Source organism: Lactuca sativa, chromosome 4, assembly GCF_002870075.4.
Source record: "Lactuca sativa cultivar Salinas chromosome 4, Lsat_Salinas_v11, whole genome shotgun sequence".
In the NCBI taxonomy this organism is placed as follows: domain Eukaryota; kingdom Viridiplantae; phylum Streptophyta; class Magnoliopsida; order Asterales; family Asteraceae; genus Lactuca; species Lactuca sativa.
In genome coordinates, this window is record NC_056626.2 from 402,012,532 (window position 1) to 402,032,348 (window position 19,817).

The 19,817-nt window shown below is 34.9% G+C and overlaps 2 protein-coding genes across 10 annotated transcripts in view; both read left to right on the top strand.

Annotated features, from left to right (window-relative positions):
* Positions 1-4,454: 4,454 nt before the first annotated feature.
* Positions 4,455-14,439, top strand: LOC111914060 (methyl-CpG-binding domain-containing protein 9-like). 9 transcript variants are annotated; one of them, XM_052770698.1, is made up of 13 exons: positions 4,455-4,829; positions 5,786-6,210; positions 6,555-6,633; positions 7,691-7,736; positions 8,572-8,696; positions 9,132-9,185; positions 9,272-10,117; positions 10,190-10,684; positions 10,848-11,507; positions 11,599-11,676; positions 11,933-12,337; positions 12,680-13,561; positions 13,985-14,439. In XM_052770698.1, the coding sequence occupies exons 6-13, from the start codon at positions 9,159-9,161 to the stop codon at positions 14,231-14,233; spliced, it is 3,642 nt and encodes a 1,213-aa protein (XP_052626658.1). In that variant the 5' UTR covers positions 4,455-4,829; positions 5,786-6,210; positions 6,555-6,633; positions 7,691-7,736; positions 8,572-8,696; positions 9,132-9,158; the 3' UTR covers positions 14,234-14,439. The 9 variants fall into 9 exon arrangements, with proteins under 9 accessions (XP_052626658.1, XP_052626662.1, XP_052626655.1 ...); XM_052770702.1 differs by having other exon boundaries at positions 9,132-9,176; XM_052770695.1 differs by lacking the exon at positions 8,572-8,696.
* The window catches only part of LOC111914051 (methyl-CpG-binding domain-containing protein 9), an 83,383-nt gene continuing 72,837 nt past the window's right edge, over positions 9,272-19,817 (top strand). The window contains exon 1 of the mRNA XM_052770713.1: positions 9,272-9,283. The gene's annotated coding sequence lies outside the window, so the exon portion shown is untranslated. The remainder of the gene's footprint in view (positions 9,284-19,817) is intronic.

A 19,817-nucleotide genomic window follows, 5' to 3' on the forward strand; every position in this document is an offset into this window, starting at 1 on the left:
GCTCATCCTCGAAAGCACCACCGAACTCTACAACTCTACCCCTCGTGAGTTCTAACTATTCTTTCGATAAGCACCATGGTACTCATCTAGGCATCTATCCTAGATTACTCCTCTACTCAAATCCCTTAAAAGGATTCCAACTAAATATTCTCACTCATCACATACTCAAAAACACATCACATATAACAACAACTCCTAGACTAAGGCATCACAAATCAGGCCACTCTAGTCCTAATATATGAGGTACCTAGCCTGTCTCTAGCATGCATAATATCTCATAGAGTGCATCATAAATATATCATAACACAAAAGTAAGGGTATTTTGAGAAATCACCGTTCGGGCTCTAGCTGATTGTACACGCTGCTCTTTCTCGCTTTCTCTTTGAACTCTTATTCACTTTTAGGAAATCATTTCTTTGAAAACTTTTCTTACTCCCTCAGTTTGAGTCCAGATTTACCCGAAGGTGCATCCGAATCCCTCAAACCAAGGCTCTGATACCAACTTGTAACACCGAAATTTTCAAAACAAAATTTTCATTTAAAATCGCTTATCTCTTTAACACTTTTTCATAAAAATCTCCTTTTTATTTTAATTACAATACATAACTCTTTTGTTCAATCAATTAATAAACTAGGATCCTCAAAACAAATGCTTCCTCCGGTGTGTACAATCGAGCTGGTGCCGTCCCGTGATCCTGAGAAAACCTGAAACATATAACACAAAACACTGTAAGCACGAAGCTTAGTGAGTTCCCCAAAATACCACTTTAACACATATTAGCCACTCGAGGCTATAATCTCTGTTGACCCTCTGGTCAGTGTGTCTCAGTAGGACCCTCCAGCCCCAACTCTCAGTGGGCCCTCTGGCCCTAACTCTATGGACCCAAAGGTCCTAACTCTGAGAACTCTGAATCATATATCACAATAAATCTCAACACATAAATAGCATACAAATACACTGACACATAATTCTAAAAATACCACATATAACATATATTAGCCACTCGAGGCTATAACTCTGTGGGCCCTTGCGCCCTACCTTTGCGGACCCTCTGGTCCTAGCTCTGTGGACCTTCCGGTCCTAACTCTGATATACACACAACATAAATCACATAGAAATAATGCAGTGCCACACATCACATAGATATCATATAATATCTCTATCACATAACTATGTTACCACTCTAGGTAAAGTATAGTGAGAAGACTCACCTGGCAAGCAGAAAGCAGATATTCTCACATTTGAATCTTGAACTCGCCACCGCCTAACACATAAGGAAAATACTCTCATGAATATAACTCTCGAGACTAGACTCAACCCTCTCTTGGCACCCACAGAAGGGTAAAAGACCATTTTACCAACTGTGTGATTATCGGGAAAACCCTAGCCCTACTCGTCGAGTCTGCCCTTGGACTCGACGAGTTCATGCCATGCTCAAACTGAAATGACCTCCTAAGGTCAGATCCGTTCCTCCAATCTATAAATCTGGCCTTCCCAAGCATGATAATCACGTGCTCATGCAAGGGCTCAAGAACTCTATTCGAAGAAATGACCCCTAATAAGACATCCTAGTCTCATTCCTTCCATTAATACACATAAAGCTCAGAGGGTTAAGGTCTCTAGACCTCTTTGGATCCAAATCCAAAGCCTTAACACAAGAAGGGGCCAAATGTTCAACAAATCTAGTCTCTAAAGGGTCTAGAAAACCCTAACTCCAAAAATAATCACCAAAACCGAGGAAGGGTCGAATCAATACCTCAAGAATGATGTCTCTGGCTCTGAACTTCACAGAATAGCACCCTCTTCAGCCCCCCTCTTTCCCTGGTCACCTTCTACTTGCAATAACACTAACACAAGGATCAAAAATGGCCTCTTCTCCCTCAAAAATGCTCCAGCTCTCTTAGGGTTTCTCTCTGGGGTTTGGTAGCCGCAATTGACAGCCATAAGGGCCTTTAAATAGGTCCCAAACACACGAAATTAGGGTTTCATTAAACAGCACGGACTCGCCGAGCCAACCCATGAACTCGCCGAGTCCGGTCATTAACCCGGATAAGAATTCGCGACCCTACTCGGCGAGTCTAAACACCAACTTGCCGAGTCCCTCCATAAACCCCAAAATAAATGAATAAAATAATATAGCTGGGAACCCGGATGTTACATTAGGGTTTATAAAACCCTAATAATGGATATATGGGTTTTGGACTGTCGGGATTTGCATTTTGGATGACCGGATTGGGATTGTGTATTAAGCCCGAACACATTACATGATTAACCATATAGATTGATGGACTTAATGGATTAGGTCCTTAATGTGTTAAGTGAGAAACACTTAACCCTAATTGTCATTGTATGTGAAACCCTAATTTCACTTGGGCTTTGAGTTAGGCCTTTCTAATGGGCTTTGGTGATTGGGCTATTGATAAGCCATCCAAGAACAATCATATGGACTAAGAATTTATGGATGGGCTTTAAGGTAAGGCCCATGTGAGGGTTTGGGCATAATTTGGAAAATTGGGCCATAACTGGGCCTTCATGATTATGAGATATTAGGCCATTAGAAATGCCAAATGTTTAGACCGGAATAAATGGTTGGGCCTTAGAATAAGACCATGTAAAGGTTTGGGCTCAATTTGGAAAATTAGCCCATATGTTGGGCTTTGACTTATAATTGACTTTTGGGCATTTGGATTGGGCTTTGGGCTTGAATCAAGCCAAGTTAGGGGGGTAAAGTAGTCTTTTACCCCAAGCATGGAATTATGGATATGTGTTGGGACCCAATTATTAATTGGGTGTTATTTTGATGTTGACATATTCGGGAATCTGTCAGCCAGTAGCCACAACTTTATCCGCGGGGCTTCAGCAGTGTGAGGTGAGTCTTCTCACTGTTTGTATGGGTCTAAGGCACCAATGTCGGCCCATTTAGATTATGTATGATAGGAAGACCCGAGGGTTAGCCCTAGGCATTATGCATGAAAGACCAGGGGCGGCTCATGACACACAGTATGTTATTATGTATGGTAGGAAGACCCGGGGGTTAGCCTTAAGCAATATGTATGAAAGACTATGAGGTGGTTACTGGCACACTATATGTTGATTAGCTAAGTAGAGTAGTATGTATGCTAGTTGTCTTTGTGATTCTTACATGGAAGACCAGGAGGTGGCTCTTGGCACTTGTCTATGAGACCAAGGGGGTGGCCCCCCGTCTTGGTAAGAAAGACCACGTGGCGGCCCGTGACATATTGGCAAGATTATGTTTGGCACATGGCATCTTAACTGATTATGATACATGTATGTCTCATGATTATGTATGACAATATGCGAGTTATGTGCTTATATGCTAGACAATATCCAGTTGAAAGAGACTGAAGGGGTAGGCCAACACCCAGATATGCTAGGCAGTATGTTGATATGTATGGTGTGTGATATTTGGGGAACTCACTAAGCTTTGTGCTTACGGTTTACAGTTTTGGTTTCAGGTACTTCGTTTTCAAAGGAAAGGAGCCGGCTTGATCGCAACACATCACACTATGTTTTCCGCACATGAGATATTTAGGATTACACTCTGATATTGTTTTATGATAATATGTTTTGATTATTTACACTTTGGATTTGACATGGGATGATAATATGGATGTTTCTATATTAATTGGTTTTATAATAACCTAATTATAAATGAAAGTTTTGGTCTATAATTTGGGGATGTTACAGTGTATAGACAATCAACACACGTTTATACCCTTTGCATTTGATACGTTCAGTTTCCTTGCGTCAGAAGCTGTGGAGCTACTCAATACAGTCCAATGAGTAATGCATAGTAATGTTATGACTCCTAGATATATAGATGTTGTTTTTAAAAGAATTAGTTTTGCCATCCAAAAAAAGGTAGCGACACAGCTTGTTGCTTGTTTACTTGCTACGTCTATGTAAATCTTTCTTATAACATATATATTAATTATGAGTATTGTTAAGTAAAAAAAATTACAAAATTGTGGTGTCGATTGACATGATGTTCTGTAAGTCTTAAGTTAGTAGCTCCATTTTGTTTATTTTTTATAATCTAATTTGATAATAACATTTGTTAGTGATAAGTATCGGCATGGTTTTTATAATTAGTGTGGTTTGGATCTTCAACAGGTTGAAGATCTGGTTAAATAACTAGGTGGGATTTTATATTATTTTGGTTGCAGGTTTTGATTTGATTTTGGCTTGAGTGCCGATGGTTACCTATACTGGTTGCCGGAGTGGGCCGACAATGGTTGCCAGAATAGACTGATGGCAGTTGTCATAAGTGAGGGATCAAAAAAAAAAAATCATAATACCTTCCATGTTAAAAAAGAAGTTAAAAATACCAAATTCCAAACTATTCCAAACTATAGGGACTATTCGTATAGTTTTCTGATTTCTCTTTAAAAATAGAATAAAAGGCAACCCAAAGTTGCTAGCTGAAGTGCTGAATATACCCATTGTTAAACAAAACAATGGCGGCCATGTCGCCTGGAAACCCTGGTTGGATGATGGCACTACTTTTCGTCACGCCTCTTTGGAACTCAACGGCGAAGACGCCGCTTTCTTGTTTAGATCATTCCATAACGACGTGTCTCCTATAGCCACCAGAGACCATACACCGACAATTGTTCTTGGAGAATCCGACGTTTCGCCCTGCCGTTTCCCGTTTGAGTGGGCGGGAATGGAGGCGGCGCCACCGTAGATGTTCTTGGTCTGAGGATATGCGGAGAGTGGTTGATTGACAGGCTGCTTTATGGTAATTGTCCGTTAGGTTTCAAATCCAAGCATCCTTCCACCAGAAACGAAAATTCGAAAATTGAAGGTATCACGTATTACTATTAATTTCTTGGTTCTCTCTGTTTTAAAAAGAAAATCTAAATTGTGATGCCAAATGGGTTACTCCAACTAACAAGAAAATCGATAAGGATTGAAAATCTCTGTTGTTAAATTAGATCAATTAGTGTATAATTTCTTTTATGAAAAATAAAATTTATCACCTTGCAGTTGAGAAAACATTCATGATTAACATGATTCTTGTCATAGTGATTATTATGCAATAATGTCCATTGCTATATGAAACCCAGCTGTGATAGTATTGAGTAATAATAGTAAATGATAATGTAAGTCTCATGTCCTGTAGATGTATGGCTTCATAATTGCTTTTGGTTTTCTTAATAGGATTGATAAGAAAATAAGCTACCAAAATAAATATATTGAATTGATATAATTTGGCGCGAAATACTTATATAAAATAAATATTAGGAAACATAAGCTCCCAGACTACTTAAACTTTGTTACCGGTTATGCTCAATCTATTTATTTTCCGCAACATTTGACCGTCTAAAATCTAAATATATTTCTGGTTTTGTATTTAATATTCTTAGTACTTATTTGTTCTCATTTTATTTGAATTTTATCTTCTTGTTCATCCTTATTATTAACCTCACATTCCTTTTCGCACAGAAAAAAATGTCATTTTGCTATCTTGGTTGCTTTTATGTTTTTCTTATTGCTTTAATAATTGAAGTTGTGTTTTTCTTTCATAAAGTTTATTTTTTATTGTTCTTGATTGTTATGCTTTTTTTTTTCTAAAAATAACATACTCTGCATATTTTGTTTTCACTGATGAGTGGAAGGTAAAAGAGAAAGTAAGTTATTTTTATTTGAAATTAATAAATATGAATCAAGTAAATGATCTTTGCATAATATACATCCCTCTCAACCAAATTTTTAACAACTCTAAAAACTCACTAGTCTCTTTGTCACCTTTAATGACAGATTGCACATTGACACTCAAAAAGTTCTCCAGATCTATGCTGACGTGGCGCATAGAATAAACAGATGATAAGAAGTTCAAATCTTCAGCATGCCAACAGTAACACACTCGTGTACATTGCCGTTCCGGTTGATAAAATTCTCCGTGAACATCAACAATCATTTTCAATAATAACTCACATGTTGAAGATAGGGATGACCCTTCAAAATATTGGTCACCGATTACATCTTCATACACTATCTCATCACCAATGTCCTGATCTATCTCGGTCAGCTCGGTCACAACATTGTCATGCTCCTCAAGGTCTGCTCGACATAGAATAGTTTGACCATATTGAAGAGGTAATTATGAGCAACTGGACTTTGTGATTTTGAAAAGGGGTCCACCTTGACCGTTATTCGACACCTCACATGTAAAAAGTGAGCCGGTAAGCTTTTCATGCCAACAAGACTTATATTTTTCCATGCCAACAAGACTTATAATTGATGGTAAACAAACATCTTCCAAAATGAACATAATTGACAAAAACCTAATGTGACAGCAGAAAAATGAACATACCTCAATCTTATGTATCATCAATCTGATATCTAAATGAATCTGGCCCTAAAACAATTGTAACAAAACCATTCATTTGAAGTGCAATCAAAATTATAATTGGGGAATTGATTTATTTCTTTAAATATGCAACTACTAATTCAAATTTTCAATCTAACAAAAGAAGATTATTTGGGATTTCACATTACTAATGAAGTGATTTTGAAATCATAACAGTTAGATGTTTTTGGTAAATGGATATGCATAGAAGGCACAATCATATCAAAGATTTGGCTACTTGCAATGGCAATTGAAGGTATCAAGTTATTCTTATCAATATTATTAGTATTTCTTTGGTTCTCTTTGTTTTGGTAAGAAAATCTAAATTGTATAATAATTTTGTATCGAAGTTGAAATCTAAATTCTGTTTTTCAGTTAGTTAGCAAAAGTTTGTGGTGAGAAGTGCACAAATTTCTTTTTTTGAAGATGAAATTAATCACCTTGAAGTTGATAAACATTGATCATCTTGTGCAGTAATTTCCGTTGCAAGTATCTATAGTTGTAGTTTATTTATTTCATTGTTATATGAAACTTAGCTGTGTTATTAGTGAGTATTACACGAATATTAAATAATAATAAAGTCTCATGATGTACTATATATAAGGCCTCTTATTTGCATTTAGTTTTTTTAATAGTATTGATATGCCAAATATTGAATATGGATCAATGTTACTATGCATCCCTTGGCCCCTCAATTTACTATATAAGAACATATGATAGAAGAAAGATCTTTAAAGGCAAGTTTTTTCTCAAAAGAAATAAAAAAGGAAAGAATTCGTTATCTAATTTGGAATCTCAAGCTTATATATATTATGTCATTTAAGATAAATATTGTTGCCATTTTGTTGTATAAATTGGGAAAAGGTGGAATATTGCTGCATAAATGTGCATCGACTTTGACCCATCATATAAAGTTAAACTCCATATATAATTTATTGAATTGAGATAATTTGGCTTATGCACAATACTTATATAAAGTGTAAATTGTGAAACATAAGCTTCCGAAATAATTAAACTTTGTTATTAGTTATAGTTATGGTCAATCTATTTAATTTGCGTAACAAGGAACAATGTATATATTTCTTCTTTGTAGTTTTATATTCTTATAACTTATTTCTTGTCATGTTTGTTTGATTATCCTTTTGGTCATTTCAATATATTGGTTGCATTTTTTTTTTCTATCTTATTGCTTTAATAATTAAAGTTGTTTTTTTTTTCTTGTTCTTGGTTTTATGTTTTTTTTTTCTATAACATTGCTTTGCATAATGAGGTGGAATATAATGAAGAAAATTACATTTTTTTTATTGCTATAGGCTTCTTTTGACAAGAATGGGGAAAAATGTAATGAAGAAATTAACGGTATGGTCTATTACCATTCCATTCGTGGGTTTGCTTTATTTATCTAATTTTGAATGAAATATTCTAAATCTTTTAAATAATTTTTTTACCATTTAAGTTCATCTTCTCCATCATATATTTGGTGTTATTTTTCTTAAAAAATCAGCATTATATTCTTGGTTGGTGTGTTTTATCATGAAGGGATGAAATGTTTGAATGATTCCCATTTTTTCATATCTATATCCATTTTCTTTATAATTATTAACAATATTTTTGTTTGTACCACTAAAATAATATGTGACCAAACAACGTCTTTCTCATGCCATGAGATTGATACCAACACACAAAACAAGATTTCATAGTTCAAATCCTACAAAAAGGAATAAACAAACATATATTCGGGCTTCTCTATCAAGATCAATAGACACACAATTAGAGAAATCAGGGTTAGATTACAATGATCTTTCTAAGGCCATGTTTGGCAAAAATAATCCAGCTTATAGTAATTTAGCATTTGGTAAAACCATAAAAGTAGTTATCATAGTTTATAAAGTAGCTTATAAGCTAGCTTATTGATAAACTAGTTTTAGATAGCTTATTGATAAAACATTGTTTTTTTTAGCTAGTTTGCCAAACAGCACCTAAGTGTTACTAAGTCGAATATCTATATAGCGTTCCAAGTTAAGGGTACTTTGGTAATTGTTACTAAGTAGAAAATCTATATAGCAAAGACTGGAATAGATTATGTCTTCCGCCGCTTGCCATATCAATTAAATTGGTAAATAATACCGAGTATTGTGAATTTACTATATTGCCCTCTTTGTAAGATTTCATTGATTCAACCTGATCTGTGTAGGTCTATAAAATGCATCTATTTAATAGGAGGATTTCAAGTCAAAGTGTGAAACCCTAAGAACCCTAAAAGCCCTAAATCTGAGAGATAGGCTGCAAATCCTAATAGAGGAGGTCGAAGGTTAGAAGGTGAATGTCCTCATTTTATATCTATTCTATTGATTTATCTATCGATCACTTATTTTCTACTTATTGATGAATGTTTTTCTTATGAAGCCTTAAAAACTAGGTATTGTAGTTGTAAATCATTTGCATTCCGTTACAAACATAAATCTAGTCAATTTAAGATACTTTCTATTCACAAAATTTTTGAATTGATGGCGAAATCAAGAAGCGATTCACCTTTATTAAATCTAAGGTTTAATTGGGTTTGTTCGCATGACATTTTTTACTTCAAGTTGTTACAATTTCCAAATGATTTAATTAGTAATGTGAGATCCCAAAAAATCTTCTATTTTAGATCGAAAAATCGAATCAATAGTTGCAAATTTGGAGAAATAGATCATTTCCCTAAATTTGAATTTGACTGTAGTTCAATTGATTGACTTGTTTCACTTGTCGTAGGTTCCGCTTCATTCGGATATCAGATTGATGGCACACGAGATCAATGTAAGTCAGGTTGTTTACTATTGACCATCGTTTTTAGTTCAACTCTTTTTTGTCAGTTGTTTACATTTTGGATAATGTTTATGGTTTACATTTAGGTTCAACTTCCGGTACAATTTGGAGACTTTTATATACTCTCATTTGGGAAAATCATTGCAAGCCCATTATACTACGGTGCCAATTATATTTGGCCAATTGGGTATAAATCCTGTTGGCATGAAAAGCTTACCGGCTCACTTTTTACATGTGAGGTGTCGAATAACGGTCATGGTGGACCCCTTTTCAAAATCACAAGGTTGAGTTGTTCAGAATTACCTCTTCAATATGGTCAAACTATCCTATGTCGAGCAGACCTTGAGGAGCATGACAATGTTGTGACTGAGCTGACCGAGATAGATCAGGACATTGGTGATGAGAAAGTGTATGAAGATATAATCGGTGACCAATATTTTGAAGGGTCATCACTATCTTCAACATGGGAGTTATTACTGAAAATGATTGTTGATGGTCACGAAGAAATTATCAACTGGAACGGTGGCCTACAGTGTTACTGTAGGCATGCGGAAGATTTAAGCTTCTTGTCATCTGTTCATTTTGCGCAGAAGGTTAGCATAGATCTGGAGAACTTTTTACATTCGCAACAATGTGTCAGTGTGCCGACTGTCGTTCATGGTGACAAGGAGACTCGTGAGTTTTCAAAATTATTGATAAATTGGTTGAGAGGGTATCGATTCGGATTAGACATTGAGTTTGTTCAAGAATTTATAGAACAACTCCCAGGAGTAGAAGCCTGTTCAGGATATATATTATGCAAAGATCGTTTACGTGATTCATCTTCAACAATTTCAAATAAAAAAATTAAAATAAAGGACGTGGAGCCTTTTCCTGTTGGGAGTCTCATTTCCTCAAGGCTGTCTTCTAATGCAACAGGCGACCTTCTTCAGGTATGCATTATTCGTAGAAGGGTATTCTTGTCTTTTCATAACATGCTCTGATCTTTCTTCTTTTCTACACAGGTATATGAGTTCTTATGCCGTTTTAAAGAAGTTCTCGAAGTGGAAGAAGATTTTTTATCGTATAAAGATCTTGAAAATGAGCTTCATCTTACCTCATGGCCTGTTACATATGGATATGGGGCAGGGGCATTTCTGGAAACAGTGGAAATGAATTGTGTTAAACATAAGGTTGACAAGTTGACTACTGTCCACATGGCACTGCTACCTTGGCTAGTGAGCAAGCTCCTGCGAAAAATAACTAAGGCCTTTAAAGTAACCGGTGATGCTAAAGATACAGAGAAGGACAAGGATAAAAAAGTAAATTTAGAAATGTTTCCGATTAATCCGCTGACGTGGCCAGAAGTGGCTAGAAGATATATCTTGGCTTGCTTGTTAACGGGATCTAAGAAAACTGCTGTTGGTAGTAAGACGAAGCTCATTCGCTGTCTGCAAGGTGATGATGCTATTTTCTCTGGATCGCCAGCTGGCGTTGCTGGCTCTGATGTGGACGCACAGGTGAATTTATTATTAATATATAATTCACATCGTGCAATAAATCTTATAGTAAATTACATTTTGGTCCCCGAGTCTGCAGTTTTGGTTCCAATTATTATTATTTTTTTTTGGCAATATCGGTTCTCATTTGAGGTTTTTGTAACATTTTTGCCTTTTTTTGCAGTTGCTTGGAAGAGCTGTAGAGAAAGTGTTTGGCAAACGGAAAAGAGAAAGGAGTATTTTTCCTTCAGGGACTAAAGTCGACAATTTGGAAAACTACAGGTTGGAAACAGATTTTAGTATTCCAGAGTGGGCGAAAGTGCTTGATCCGGTAAGAAAGCTGCCTACAAATGTGGGGTCCCGAATTCGGAATTGTGTGCATGAGTCTTTAAAGAAAAACCCACCTGAATGGGCAAAGAAGCTTCTAGAAGCTTCCATTTCAAAAGACGTGTACAAGGGCAATGCATCTGGGCCCACTAAGAGAGCCGTAATCGATGTTTTACAAAGAGTATCAGATGGCCCGCAAACAGCATCGCCACCTGGCATGGGAATTGAAGACATCAAAACCTCCAAGATGTTGTCAAATACAGTGATGAAAAAGTGTCGTGTGGTATTACGCCAGGTGGCAGAAGCTTATGATAAGAAGGAAAAGGTTCTTGTTGATAAAAAGAAAAAGGTTCTTTTTGATCTTGTTGGAAGGGACTTAAATTGTAATGATAATTATTTAAAAATTGTTTTTGGATCTGTGTCGATGCGTCCTATTGATTTAAGAACCATTGATTTGAGATTGTTTCATGGGGCATATGGTGCTTCACATGAAGCATTTCTTGAGGATGTTAAGGAGGTTAGATATTTTCTTTAACCTTTTTTTTTTGCTTCGTTTTTAAGGTTTTATTGTTTTATGGATTCATTTTTTAATGTTTTTTGATTTGCAGGTGTGGATTAACTTACGCCGGAAATTTAAATTGGTGGATAAAATGTCATGTGATTTTAAATTGCGATATGAAAAGGAGGTTTGTTTCTTATTATCGCAATGTACTTTTCATATATATGTTATTGTTATTATTATTACAGTACAATGTTGTACTTTCAGATTATTCCTCACAGTCCAAATGCTATCACCAAACTTTTTTTTGCCACTTCAGCACTATATTACACATTTATGGACGAGGGCATGGCATAAAAACCTGTTAACTTATGTATACAACATTGTAATAAGGCTAAAATTAACATAAAGTAAGATTTCTTAAGGTGATTTTATTAATGCAGGTAGGGACTCTGTTTAGGAGATTTTATGAAGATAACATGAACAGAAAACCTATTGAGGAAATAGAGAAGGAGCTTGAAGAGATTCTAACTTCAACTGAAATACCCAAAGCACCCTGGGAAACAGGAATCTGCAATGTATGTGGGATTAATAAAGATGATGGAAAAGTACTTATTTGTGATAGGTGTGAAGCATACTATCACACATACTGTTTGACTCCCCCTCTTTCTCAAATCCCAAAAGGCAACTGGTTTTGTCCCATTTGTGTGCCACCTCAGCAGGACAACGAAGCAGGTCTTGAAAATATTTTACAATTTGTTGATAAAAATTGTGAAGAAAATATTAAGCTTTTGGATATAGCCACTGCCTTGAAGGAAAAAGAGTATTGGGAATTAGATGCAGATAAGGTGAGTTTTCTTTCTCTTTCTTTAGATTAATCCTGTGTGGATAAATGATTTATAAAAAAGATTGTAGGTGTGTTTTTTTTTGACTTAATACAGATAGAAATTCTTAATATGTTAAAGTGCAAGAAGGGTTGTTTTTTCCATTCATTTATACCTTTCTGTTTACCTTATAACCCTTTACCTAAATCCTACCAATCTGTAATTTCTTGCCAGCCATATTACTTTTAAAGTTTTGTCATTTACAAGTTTGTGCAGTTTTCAGATAAACAATAATTTGTTACTCATCATCACTTTTTTGACAAATGGGTAAGATGGTCATTCTCTCGTATGTTTTTCTTAACGCAGAAAACCTTCTTGCTCAAGTTTCTATGCGATGAGTTATTGAAAACCAGTCTTATCCGTACGAATGTGAAAGAGCCAGTTGTGAATGTGATGCAACAAAAACATTCCCTAAACGAAACGTCAACGAATTTGAAAGAGCCAGATGTTAATCATGAAGAGCTCTCTTTACGCAATGAATTTTTAGGCATCGACTCCGATAACAGATTCTATTGGGTATTCCAAAACACAAACACAAGCACACATCACGGAATTGTCGTCAACGATACCGGAATGTGTGATTCCGATTCCCGTGCATGGTGTTTATTCCAATCCGACGAACAAATCAAGAGTCTCATCAACTACCTTAAACGAAACGATCCGAGTAGAAGAGAATTGAGAAATTCGATCTCAAAGTGGCAAAAGTCAATCACAAAACATGGTCAACAAACGGGAGCAAATTTCGTCAAGGGCGAAACGGTCTTTTCGCATAACAACGGACTTGCTACAAAGGCAAGTGAGTTGCTGGAGGCGAAATACAATACAGATCCGGATTCAGTGAAGAAACCAAGAAGAAAGAACATGGCAAAATGGCATAGGTGTGAATGTTTGGAACCCGTTTTGCCATGTAGATACCACTGTGTTAAATGCCATGAAACCTTTTTCACAAATGTTGAATTTGAACAACATAAGAAGAACAAGTGTGATTGTGGTGTGGATTTGGGTTTGTTGAATCGACCGGGACCCGGTCGACTCAGCCTTGGTTGTGATCCATTAAGATGGTTGAAGATGAATCTGTTGGACATGGAAGCTGCACTTCCCGATGAAGCAAAAAGAGGGTCTAGGGCAAGTTCTGAATTGAGGTCTGAATGGTGTGCATTTGTTAAATCAGCTAATACCGTATATGAGGTAAAATGACTGACTATATTGCCCACTATCTGATTTCACACATACATGTTCGTATACATATACACATACACAACACATGTATTATGTGTGAAGTTGTGTGTTGTTGATAAAAAAGCATAATTGCTACATTGCTTGAACATCCACTAGATGTTTCTTTTAAAATCCTATCTTTTGATGTTTTTCATATTTTTCACTTTATCCAGATGTTGACTTCCTTTACTTTCTAATTTTTTATAATCCTCATGTCCACTAGTTAGTTTTAGTTCTCTTTGAATAAAGTAAAAGTGAGAATTCTCATCATTTTTGTGAAAATAAGTTAAGCATGAGTTGTATTTTATTGAATGAATTCCAAACTAAAATTACTAGTTATTTAATATTATTATTATTTTCTTAATTTTTAATTTTTATGTTTTTGGATTGCAGATGGTTGAAGCAACTATGGTATTGGAAACCATGATCAAGACAGATTATATCAACAACACATGGTGGTGGTACTGGTCATCAATGGCGGCTGCTGCCAAGACATCTACCATCTCCGCCCTTGCTCTTCGTATCTACACACTCGATGCTGCCATTGACTACCAGAAAACCAACACCACCACCGCCGCCACCTCTTCCAGCCAAAAACTATCAAAGAAACGGAAACACCCCGATGACAAACCCAATGAATAAAGAAAGAAACCAAAAAAACCACTAGATAAACAAGAAATCAAGGAGCAAATCCAAAATATCATTCCATAATCCGAATGTTTATCCCGTGTTTTAGTTTTTGTTTGGAGTTTATATGTGTGTTTTATGAAAGATTGTGTTTGCAAGAGTTTTAGCTTATTGGATTTACAAGTTTTCGAGGCTATTTTGAGGACAGTATTAAGAGGGTATTCATGTCTTTGTACTTGGTTCCATCTTAATTATCATAAAAGTAAATTTGCAAATTAAAACTACAATGCAAAAGCCATTTTTCATTAATGATCAGAAAATTAATTTTTCAAGTTAAAACAATCATTCAAAATCCATTTTACAAAGATAATGATTATTATATACATATATTAATTCAATGAGGTTTGGGGAATAGTATAGTTTTATTGGATGTCACTTGTGCCACATAATTTTTTAAGTTTGACATTTTATCTCCCTATATAATTTTTGAAGTTTGACAAACTAAAAATAAATTTAAAATGCAAAATAAAAGTAAAATTCCGAATTTTTTTTTAATTATTATTTTTGTCATTTTATTAATCTAAAAAAATTAAAATAAATAAATACCAAATAAAGAAAATTTATTGTTTTTTTTTTTGAAAATATGTGAAATATTCCAATAGAATATTACACTGTAAATTTTCGAATGTGATTTTTAGAATGTTAGAATATTTTAGTATTCTACTAGATTTGTCAGATATGTAAACTATTCTAATATTCAACTATAATATGTAGAAAAACGATAGTTTTTTTAATTTTTATTTTATTATTTTTTATTTTTTTGTAAAATGTAAATGATGAAAATAATATTAAATTATTTTTTTTTCTGAAAATTTTCAATTATTTTGCATTTAAAAAATATTTTTTTTATCTACAAAATAAGTGGGTTAGATTGTATCTCACGGTCTCACAAAATTAGGTCGTTTCACATTAACGTAACCTATATATATATATATATATATATATATATATATATATATATATATATATATATATATATATATATATATATATATATATATATATATATATATATATATATATATATATATTTTCTGAAAATTTTCAATTATTTTGCATTTAAAAAATATTTTTTTTATCTACAAAATAAGTGGGTAAGAATATATATATATATATATATATATATATATATATATATATATATATATATATATATATATATATATCCCCCACCTAATAAGTAGAATTCTCATTTGTTTTTGCAATCCCTAATTTTCACCCTTAGATTCTCATTTATTTTTGAAATCCCTAATTTCCGTCCTTAAATATCGCCAATTTCCTTAGGGTTTTTGATATTAATATGAATCCCTAAAATTTGGTCATTTCAATTATGTAATATTTGATTCTTAGTGTAAGATAAAATCCCATCTACTTCGCTTAAATCGTAATTTTAAACAAAGCTAGGGTCTTATTATGGTTTCCTTCCTCGCCGATGAGGTTGAATAGACGAGATTGAGCATCTAAAAGCTCTCAATTAACCGGGATTTTTGTTTGTTTGGAAAGTTTTTTAAACAAAGGAAATGGGAGGATATCTGATTCTTTAGTGGCAGGATTTTGGGTTTTTCAATTGACGTGGAGTTCTTGTAAACTCTAATTACAAATTTTGCCATATAGCTCCAAGTAATATGGTAATATTTTCTGAAGTACTTTAATCGAATATTGAGATGAATTCAATGTTCTTCCTATTTACCCCTAATCGATCGATGATGGAAGGAAGAGAAATGGTTCAAAGTTTTTTTTTCATATCATTTTCGACTAAGAACTTTTTAGGTGTTTGATATGAGTTTATTTTTTGTCCTCTGAAAATCACTATGGTAATGGCGAAAGCATAATCACATGGAACATGGTTCGCTCCGGCACGGGAACGAGTTCGCGGTTTGCAATTCGCTAGGTAGGGGGGGGGGTAGGTTCATTTCGGTTCGATTAGGTACCATGTACCATATAAAAAATCATTAAGTCCAAGACTCTAAATTCAAAAAAAAATATTTTGATATTAATAATAAAATATTTAATATTCAATAAAAATTCTTTAGTACGTAACCCATTAGACAAAAAACTTCAAAAACTTCAAAATAATTGAGTAACATAACCCTTTAAAATCACTCTTTCCTCTATCTTTTTCGATTCCTGTTGTCAACAACCTCTTCAACTAAATTTTCCCACTGCATGTGTTCCAATCTTGTACTCGAACTTTCCAAGTTTGTGTTATCAAGATCAATGTCCCATTTTTTTTTGCGGGCATGATTTGTACTCTTCAGAGAAACAAGATTGAAGCCGAATATTTGTGTAACGACTCAAATTTTCAAATAAATTTTCATTTTTAAATAGTGAAAACATTTCCATTAAACGACAAAATCTCAAGAACAATTGTTTTCAAATTCATAACATTTACAATTTTATTTCCAATTTCAGAGTGTCCCATAAAAACGCCTGGAAGAGTGCATGTCGCGCTATCAGACCTTGCCCTTGCCCTTAGGCTCAGAAGTACCATAAATAGATCAACAAACTGTAAGCTAATGCTTAGTGAGTTCCCAGAGCATACCCCACACAATCCACATAATCACATAATCATATTAGCTACAAAAGCTATATGAACCACATAAGCTACACATATAAACATATAGGGATGCCGTTGAAGCCATCCAAGTTCTTACACCAAGTGCCACGGAAAACCCCCATGTGGTCTTTTACTAGCCGCCACTGGAACCCCTACGTGGTCTTGGCTCATTACCGTGGGAACCTCCACATGATCTTCCTTAAGCATAGAAATATCATATAGACTAAGCATGTAAACATACTAGGAAGTCATGGAATCCCTCCAAGGACTTATACTAAATGCCATGAGAACCTCCTCATGGTCTTAGCATATTACCCCGGGAATCGCTCGTGAATTTCCATACGAGCATACCACATATAAAATTAGCATACTCCCTAGAACATAACCAATTATCATATTACGTAATACAACTTCAGCTAGTGTACCACATATCACAAATGGGTCGGCCTTGGTGCCTTCGACCTGTTGGTATGGTGAGGAGACTCACCTCTCAAGAATATTGAATTGATAAAATAGGATCAGATAAGTCCCAATGCGCAGCTCCAACTCAATTGCCTATAACCATCATGTGATCAACTTGTCAAAATCCTGAAATACCATAAACAACCTTAAAGTCAAACTTGGTCAACCCTGGTCAAAGTCCAAGTCAATAGTCAAGGTCAACAGTCCATGTTGACCCCAACTCGTCGAGTGCATCCAGCAACTCGCCGAGTTGCTTGAGTAATTCGTTAACTCGCCGAGTTACTTGAGTAACTCGTCGAGTTCCTTAATGTCAAGAAGACCGAAAACTCATATAGGCCAAAAACTCTAATCTTTCACCGAAATTGCTCAGAATCTCGAAAACGGGTAACAACTACCTGACTCGTCGAGTTGGCTAAGGGACTCGACGAGTCCCTTCAGTCCTTTTTGTGTTCGGACGTTTTTAAGCTACCCCAAAGCTCCAAATTACAGATCTAGCCTCCTAGGGCATCGTTTCCACGTAATGTTGCAAACTTTTACGTGCATGCAAGGTCTTAAATGCCAAAACCAAGCTAAGGGAGGGGTTTAAGCCAAAGAGAAGGACCAAATGTTCGATTGGGTACAATGTACCATTGATATACCATATAAAAAATCCTTAAGTCCAAGACTCTAAATTCAAACAAAATATTTTGATATTAATAATAAAAATTCTTTAGTACGTAACCTATTAGACAAAAAACTTCAAAAAGTTCAAAATAATTGAGTCACATAACCATTTAAAATTACTCTTTCCTCCGTCTTTTTCCATTCTCGTTGTTAACAACATCTTCAACTAAAACTTCCTACTGCATATGTTCCAATCTTGTACTCGAACCTTCCAAGTTTGTGTTATCAGGATCAAGGTCCCACTTTTTGTGAGGGCCTGATTGTACTCTTCAAAGAAACGAGATTGAAGCCGAAGATTTGAATGAATAAAAACCAATTTATTCGCCGTCTTACAGTTGAGACAGTTTCTCTTCACATTTTGAATATATGAATAAGAACTCCAATTTCGCTCTGCTGAAGAGCTACTTATTGGCTGTGATAGTACCTTTTTAGCAACATCTGCCAGTTCTGGGGTTTTTGAACCATAACTTAACCACCAGTCGATTGGTTCCATTGTCACCGCGTCCATTTGTGTTGCTGCCATGGAATAAATTCCTTTCTTCATATGAAAACTTGCAAACTGTTCTAGCAAAACACGTTCTTCGTCTGCATTTTTAGCGATTCTTTCAAAGGCTTTCATCACACCTACTATAACTTCTTAGTTAAGATTTGGAGCTTTTTGTGGTATTCCACTTGGGGCTAACTGTTGCAGATAATGTTTATCATAAAATCGTGGATTCAATGCAAATCCTAGACAATGTAAAGGAATGGTCATTTTTCCCATCTTGCTAAAACAATACTCTTAACCTTAGAGTAATAAGAAGCATATAGGTTAACTTACATCACATCTTTAATATCTCCTAGCATATTGTACATTTACTCGTATATTTCTCCTATTTTAGGACCATCACCATCACAAAACTTTATCATTAAAAAATTTGGTTTTTTATTACAATAAGATTATCAGTAACTTCCCAGAATTCATCATTTCTTATGGTTTCAAAAACACCAAGTCCGACTCTCCTGGTGTTCTCGTCACCTTGTTTAACCCAATCCCTCCACGAGTTAAGTAAGATTGTAGTAGCTGAGTCTCCCGACAGTCCACTAATCTTCTTAAGAAAACAAAGTGTGAAGCAAATCTAGTCTTCCCCACTTTTAACAACTCAAAAATGGAGTTTTCCCTAAACATATCCAAGACTTGAGAGTGATTGAGAAAATATTTGACAATTCTTTTTCCTTTCTTGTATATATCCATCAACCAGTAAAATTTTTGTGCAAGGTCTTTAAAAATTAAGTTCAGGGTGTGAACAGAACATGGAGAGCAGAAGATATGTTTATTTACCTTTTCAATTTCTCTTTCGGCGGCTTTACAATTTGTGACGTTGTCGGTGACAACTTGAAAAGCATTTCTTGATCCAACTACATCAATAGCCCCTTGCAAAAATTTGCAATCGTAACTCCAGTTTTTTCCACCTCATAAAAGTCATTAGAATACATAAACATCGCCCCTATTGTTTACAACAAGCACATTGATGAGCGGTTCTTGCTTGACATTGGACTAGCTATCAGAGACAATAGACATCCCTTGTGAATACCATGTGTCCTTGAACGGTGTGAGTTCATTTTCAACGTATTGTACACATTCATCCAGTAAAGTTGTTTTAGCTTTCTCACTTGAAGGAGGTTTGTAACCTTTTGGTTCCCTACTGATTGCATTCACCATCTCACAAAGATGTGGATTCCTTAAAACATTAAAAAATTCCATTAGCACATAAGCCCCTCATGATTTTCGAAATCAACAAGATTTCTCTCCATTACACCAAAAGATATTTCGATTGGTCTCTTGGAGGATGAAGATGAAGAATTCAGTTTTTTACT